The following is a 7,904-nucleotide window of genomic DNA, read 5'->3' on the forward strand; positions in this document are numbered from 1 at the left end:
CAGCTTCCTGCGTTTCTAGAAGCAGTTCACAATAATTCTTCCCATTAACTTCTTCTATTTGACTGTAACCCTTGTTATTGCCTCCCCTTTTGTTGTGTTCAACACCATTTAGAGTGCCGTCTTGTCTTTCAGTTCTGATGAAGGGTTTGTACTCAAACCAGGCTTCTCTTTATGGACTGGTTGTGTATGTTGACCATGGCTCAGTTGGTAGCACTCTCACATCTGAGTCAGAAGGTTGTGGGCTCAATTCCCACTTCAGAGACTTGAACACAAAATTTAGGCTGATACTCCAGTAGTACTGCACAGTCGGAGGTGCGGTCTTTTGGGTGAGATAATGAACCAAGGTCCCATCAGTTCTCTCAGGTGGACATAAAAGATCCCATGACACTGTTTCAAAGACTAGCAGGGGAGTTCTCCAGTGTCCTGGCCAATATTTGTGGGACCTTGCAGTGAGCAAATTGGCTGCCATGTTTTCCACATTACAATGTTGGCTGTAAAACGCCTTGGGACGTCCCGAGATGATGAAAGGCGCTACGTAAATGCAAGTTCTTCCTTTCTATTTTCAGCATTTGCAGTTTCTTTTTAATTTGCATTTTCACACAATGGCATGGTTTTCAAAAGAAGAAACTGCAAATACTTGAAACTTGATATCAAAGCAGAAAATGCTGGTCCATGAACTATCTTGATGAAGGGTCTATATCTGAAACGTTGGCATGCTTTTTTCTCGAGAGGTCGGTGGTGTATTTTTACTATCACGCACGGTATATTGTTCCACATCCGCTACCTTGATCCCTTTTATACTATTTGACTTGCTGTGTACTTTCACTGTGAGGCATTCAGAGCCAGTGGTGTATTGAACACATGCATTTTGTCTCAGTTTTTAAAAGACTGTAGAGCTCAAATTACAAAGGCATAGTCAGAGAAAGCTTTCACATTGAGGTATTCATGTAGATATTTTGAAAACAGCCTGTGTACATCAAGGAGGTATTGGCGAGACAGCTGGTCCTTCCCAACTTGCCCAATATATGTTGCATAGCAGATTCCAAGTGTTAAGACGGGTCTTCAGAATAATACCAGGGCTTAGAGGGTTAAATTATGAGGGCAAGTTGCATAAACTTGAGTATAGAAGATTGAGGGGTGATCTGATCGAGGTGTTTGAAATGTTAAAAGGATTCGATAGGATAAGTACGGAGAAACTATTTCCTCTCCTGCGCGTGTCACTCCGCTTTTTAAGAAAGGAGAGAGAGGGAAACTGGGGAATTATAGGCCAGTTAGCCTAACATCTGTTGTGGGGAAAATGCTGGAGTCTATAATTAAGGATAGGGTGACTGAACACCTCGAGAATTTTCAGTTAATCAGAGAGAGCCAGCATGGATTTGTGAAAGGTAGGTCGTGCCTGACAAACCTGATTGAATTTTTTGAAGAGGTGACTAAAGTAGTGGACAGGGGAATATCAATGGATGTTATTTATATGGACTTCCAGAAGGCATTTGATAAGGTCCCACATAAGGGACTCTTAGCTAAGATAGAAGCCCATGGAATCAAGGGAAAAGTACGGACTTGGTTAGGAAGTTGGCTGAGTGAAAGACGACAGAGAGTAGGGATAATGGGTAGGTACTCACATTGGCAGGATGTGACTAGTGGAGTCCCGCAGGGATCTATCTTGGGGTCTCAATTATTCACAATATTTATTAACGACTTAGATGAAGGCATAGAAAGTCTCATATCTAAGTTTGCCGATGACACAAAGATTGGTGGCATTGTAAGCAGTGTAGATGAAAACATAAAATTACAAAGCGATATTGATAGATTAGGTGAATGGGCAAAACTGTGGCAAATGGAATTCAATGTAGACAAATGTGAGGTCATCCACTTTGGATCAAAAAAGGGTAGAACAGGGTACTTTCTAAATGGTAAAAAGTTAAAAACAGTGGATGTCCAAAGGGACTTAGGGGTTCAGGTACATGGAACATTGAAGTGTCATGAACAGGTGCAGAAAATATTCAATAAGGCAAATGGAATGCTGGCCTTTATATCGAGAGGACTAGAGTACAAGGGGGCAGAAGTTATGCTGCAACTATACAAAACCCTGGTTAGACCGCACCTGGAGTACTGTGAGCAGTTCTGGGCACCGCACCTTCGGAAGGACATATTGGCCTTGGAGGGAGTGCAGCGTAGGTTTACTAGAATGATACCCGGACTTCAGGGGTTAAGTTACGAGGAGAGATTACACAAATTGGGGTTGTATTCTCTAGAGTTTCGAAGGTTAAGGGGTGATCTGATTGAAGTTTATAAGATATTAAGGGGAACAGATAGGGTGGATAGAGAGAAACTATTTCCGCTGGTTGGGGATTTTAGGAGTAGGGGGCACAGTCTAAAAATTAGAGCCAGACCTTTCAGGAGCGAGATTAGAAAACATTTCTACACACAAAGGGTGATAGAAGTTTGGAACTCTCTTCCGCAAACGGCAATTGATACTAGCTCAATTGCTAAATTTAAATCTGAGATAGATAGCTTTTTGGCAACCAAAGGTATTAAGGGATATGGGCCAAAAGAGTTAGATCACAGATCAGCCATGATCTTATCAAATGGCAGAGCAGGCACGAGGGGCTGAATGGCCTACTCCTGTTCCTATGTTCCTCTGGTGGGGGAAATCAAGAACAAGGGAGCAGAATCTTAAAATTAGAGCTAGGTCATCCAGGAGTGAAATCAGGAAGCACTTTTTCCACACAAAGGGTAGTGGAAATCTGGAACTCTCTCCCCCAAAAGGCTGTGGATGCTGGGGGTCAATCAAAGCTTTCAAGACTGAGATCGATGGATTTTTGTCAGGTAAGGGCATCAAGGGATATGGAGCAAAGGCGGGTAAATGGAGTTGAGGTACAGATCAGCCCTGATCTAATTGATTAGCGGAGCAGGCTCGAGGGGCTGAATGGCCTACTCCTGTTTCTATGTGTCTGTGTTCCCTCTCAGCAGCTGGTCACAGCATGTCTGGGAAACCTAACATTGCAGCCAAACAGAGCCCTGCGCTACTAGCACAATATAAGTGAACCTTCACAGCATTGTTCACAGTGAATGAACTGTACAGGAGTGCCGGTCGTGATTCTGACTTGAAACATCCATCCATAGTCCTTTGGTTGATTTCCTGGGGGGGAGGGGGGCAGGGAGGACTCAGGAGGGTGATTGGGGGAAATTCTGGGCAGGCCGGCAATGCAAAAAAAAAAAAATAGGAAGACGAGCCTCAGTCTGCCCTCAGCTAGAAGACTGACTGCCACTGGTAGCCAGCATCACTGGAAGCAGCTGTTTCTATTTGCCTCTTGCGGCACTGGCCCTTCAGAGGCCCCTTTGACACCCACCTCGTACATTAGAGCCCAGTGCCTGTGGAAGTGTATACCCCACCTTGTTTATACAACAGTGCTCCAATATAAATGCCACCGGATGGGTGAGTGACTGAGAAGCTGGGTCATATCGATCAAGGCCCCAGGGTCAATCCATCCCCCCACTCTACGCTGGGTTAACTCATCTCAGACAGGAGTTACAACTGGCTTTGGCCACAATGGGCCGGAGAAGGGGGTAGGGGGGGAATAGAAACACAGTTCCTGCTCCTGATCACTACCTTGCTAAAGTGCCTATCTTGTGAGTGATGTGTGGCGAGGAACGGGCTCCACACTGTCTGATAGTCTGCCTACTCTCTCACCAGCACTTCCACCTCTGGGGCATGCAAAGTGTCGGCACCTTCCAGTCAGGATAAGAGACAAGACTTTCGTTCTAAAATGGCACTTTATATAAATCATGTTTTTCTGGAGTTTATCTTTAACTTAATCAGAAACCCCTGTGAAATTGGCTTTAAATACTTAGCAAAACGAGAGCCACGATTTCAACAGCGCAGCACTGTCTGTGGTTGAGTTTAGGTTGGAACTGTTTCAAAACCATGCTGGAAGTCACAAAAAACAATTTGGCCAAAGCTGGTCAGGTGCAAGGAGCCTGATGGTTATGATGCTGGACTGGCAAACCTGAGGTCTTGAGTGCCAATCCCACCGTGACAGAAAAGTCAAAATGAATTGAAGAAATTCGATAATTTGTGATTAGAAAAATGACCATGAAAGCTGCCAGATTGTTGTTAAAAACCCAACTGGGTCACAACTGTCCTACAGGGAAGGGAACCTGCCACCCCCTACCCGGTCTGGCCCACACGTGACCTTGGAGTCTGGAACTCACTGCCTGAAAGGGTTGTGGAGGCAGGAACCCTCACAACATTCAAGAAGCATTTGGATGAGCACTTGAAATGCCATAGCATACAAGGCTACGGACCAAATGCTGGAATATGGGATTAGAGTAGACAGGGCTGATGGCCGGCGCGGACACGATGGGCCGAAGGGCCTCTATCCGTGCTGTATAACTCTATGACCTCAGTCCCACACTACATGGCTGACTCACAATGCCCTCAGCGAAGTTTCAGAAAACAAAATTGTTCACGGTCTAGCAAAACAAAGCAATGAATCACTACACAGTAAAACCAGCCCCTCATAAGGGCCTGTTATAAAAGAGGCAGTCTTCATAAAAAAAACGTACATGGCAAATGATCGGTCTACGTGTAAGACTAGAACATAACCGGCATCGAGATTACATAGAATTTACAGCACAGAAACAGGCCATTCGGCCCACTGGTCTGCGCTGGTGTTTATGCTCCATACGAGCTTCTTCCCACCCCACTTCATCTAACCCTACCAGCCTATTCCACCTTCTCCCCCACGTGTTTATCTAGCTTCCCCTTAAATAGACCTATGCTACTCCATGTGGTAGCAAGTTCCACATTCTACCCACTCTCTGGGTAAAGAAGTTTCTCCTGAATTCCCTATTGGATTTATTAGGGACTATATTGATGATCTCTAGTTCTAGTCTCCCCCGCAAGTGGAAACATCATCACCATGTCTAGCCTATCAAACCCCTTCATAATTTTAAACACCTCTATTAGGTTCCCTCCTCATCCTTGTCTTTTCTAGAGACAAGAGTCCCAGCCTGTTCAGTCTTTCCTGATAGTTACAGCCTCTCAGTTCTGGTATCATCCTTGTAAATCTTATTTGCACCTTCTCCAGTGCCTCTATATCCTTTTTGTAATGGAGGCAAGAACTTTGCATAGTACTCCAAGTGTGGTCTAACCAAGGTTCTATATATGTTTAACTTGTATAATTATAACTAATAAGATGAATCACTTCCTACACAAGCCATGTCTCCGTGATAATGATGCTAGGCACCCATTCCCCCGTCAAACTAGTCGATCACCAACCACTCTTCCCAAAGTGTCCTTTAAATACAAAGATTAATTGAAATTTTGCAGACACATGTGTATGAGTGTCACTCGACAATTGAGAGAGTGGTGGGAGGGAATGCGCTGGCTATTGGCCAGAACGCAGTCAGCGAGAAGAAAAAAAAAGAGAGAAATCAAACACAAAAGCCCAGGGAACAATCTGAGATTTCTGAGCTGCTTTCACTGCAGAAGTATCAAGTTACCCAGAAATACACAGAGTCATTCAGGCTGGTTACAGATTCTGTTGCTAACTTCATTCCTCCTGCCTTGTCACCAAAATCAGAGAGAACCAACACCTAAAATAGATGAGCTGGCCATTTATTTCATTGCTGTTTGAGGATCTTGCTGCAAATTGGCTGCCACATTTCCTATATTACAAGTGATTGGAAGTGCTTTGGGATATCCTAAGGTCATGAAAGGTGATATATAAATGCATGTTCTTTCTTTCTCTATCGGCCTTAAGCTCTGGAATTCCCACCCTAAACCTCTCCACCTCTCTCACCTCCTTTCAGATGTTCCTTAAAATCTACCTTTTTGACCAAGCTTTTGATCACTTGTCCTAATATGTCCTTATGTGGCTCGGTTTGTTTGCTAACGCTCCTGTGAAGCACCTTATAACACTTAACTACCCCTTCCCCTGCCCCTCACCCATACCCCCTCACTCTGCCCCTCACCCATACCCCCTCACTCTGCCCCTCACCCATACCCCCTCACTCTGCCCCTCACCCATACCCCCTCACTCTGCCCCTCACCCATACCCCCTCACTCTGCCCCTCACCCATACCCCCTCACTCACGCCCCCCCCTCACTTTGCCCCTCATCCCGGTCCCATTCACTCTGCCCTTCACCCACACCCCCGCTGCCTCTCACCCACACTCCCTCTGCCCTTCACCCCCTCTGCCCCTCACCCACACCCCCTCTGCCCCTCATCCCGGTCCCACTCCCTCTGCCCTTCACCCACACCCCCGCTGCCCCTCACCCACACTCCCTCTGCCCTTCACCCCCTCTGCCCCTCACCCACACCCCCTCTGCCCCTCACCCACACCCCCTCTGCCCCTCACCCACACCCCCTCTGCCCCTCACCCACACCCCCTCTGCCCCTCACCCACACCCCCTCTGCCCCTCACCCACACCCCCTCTGCCCCTCACCCACACCCCCTCTGCCCCTCATCCCGGTCCCACTCCCTCTGCCCTTCACCCACACCCCCGCTGCCTCTCACCCACACTCCCTCTGCCCTTCACCCCCTCTGCCCCTCACCCACTCCCCCTCTGCCCCTCATCCCGGTCCCACTCCCTCTGCCCTTCACCCACACCCCCGCTGCCCCTCACCCACACTCCCTCTGCCCTTCACCCCCTCTGCCCCTCACCCACACCCCCTCTGCCCCTCACCCACACCCCCTCTGCCCCTCATCCCGGTCCCACTCCCTCTGCCCTTCACCCACACCCCCGCTGCCCCTCACCCACACTCCCTCTGCCCTTCACCCCCTTTGCCCCTCACCCACACCCCCTCTGCCCCTCACCCACACCCCCTCTGCCCCTCACCCACACCCCCTCTGCCCCTCACCCACACCCCCTCTGCCCCTCACCCACACCCCCTCTGCCCCTCATCCCGGTCCCACTCCCTCTGCCCTTCACCCACACTGCCCCTCACCCACACTCCCTCTGCCCCTCACCCACACCCCCTCTGCCCCTCACCCCCTCTGCCCCTCATCCCGGTCCCACTCCCTCTGCCCTTCATCCACACCCCCTCTGCCCCTCACCCCCTCTGCCCCTCACCCCCTCTGCCCCTCACCCACTCTGCCCCTCACCCACTCACCCACACCCCCTCTGCCCCTCACCCCCTCACCCACACCCCCTCTGCCCCTCACCCACACCCCCTCACCCCCACCCCCTCTGCCCCTCACCCCCTCTGCCCCTCACCCCCTCTGCCCCTCACCCACACCCCCTCTGCCCCTCACCCCCTCACCCTCACCCCCTCTGCCCCTCACCCACACCCCCTCTGCCCCTCACCCACACCCCCTCTGCCCCTCACCCCCTCTGCCCCTCACCCACACCCCCTCTGCCCCTCATCCCGGTCCCACTCCTGCCGTTGCTCGGTTCCCGAGGTCGATCTGACAGCGGGTCCGAGCGGGATCCGCCCCGACTCTCACCGATCTCCCTGCGGCGCCGGGTTTTCTCAGCTCCTCCATCCAAGATGTGAGTGAGGGTCTCGGTGTGGAAAGTGGCCGACTCGCGTTCTTTGCGCAGATCCGGGTTCATGGCGGCGGCACTGAGGCTAAGGGCACCCGACAGGCACCGCGAATAGAGGCTTAGAGTGGGGACCGCAACCACTTAAACGGGCAATGTCCGCCTCAGTGAGTGTGGGGCCCACAACCACTTAAACGGGCAATGTCCTCCTCAGTGAGTGTGGGGACCGCAACCACTTAAACGGGCAATGTCCTCCTCAGTGAGTGTGGGGACCGCAACCACTTAAACGGGCAATGTCCGCCTCAGTGAGGGTGAGGACCGCAACCACTTAAACGGGCAATGTCCTCCTCAGAGAGAGTGGGGACCGCAACCACTGAAACGGGCAATGTCCTCCTCAGTGAGTGTGGGGCCC

The 7,904-nt window shown here is 50.2% G+C and overlaps 1 protein-coding gene across 2 annotated transcripts in view; it reads right to left on the minus strand.

The window, feature by feature from the left end:
• Positions 1 to 7,602, minus strand: part of acox1 (acyl-CoA oxidase 1, palmitoyl) — a 65,257-nt gene extending 57,655 nt beyond the window's left edge. For both annotated transcript variants that reach the window (XM_068004377.1, XM_068004376.1), the window contains exon 1: positions 7,456 to 7,602. In XM_068004377.1, coding sequence (XP_067860478.1) covers positions 7,456 to 7,564 — 109 coding nt within the window. In that variant the 5' untranslated portion in view covers positions 7,565 to 7,602. The remainder of the gene's footprint in view (positions 1 to 7,455) is intronic.
• Positions 7,603 to 7,904: the final 302 nt, after the last annotated feature.

This window comes from Heptranchias perlo, chromosome 23 (assembly GCF_035084215.1).
Source record: "Heptranchias perlo isolate sHepPer1 chromosome 23, sHepPer1.hap1, whole genome shotgun sequence".
Classification (NCBI taxonomy): domain Eukaryota; kingdom Metazoa; phylum Chordata; class Chondrichthyes; order Hexanchiformes; family Hexanchidae; genus Heptranchias; species Heptranchias perlo.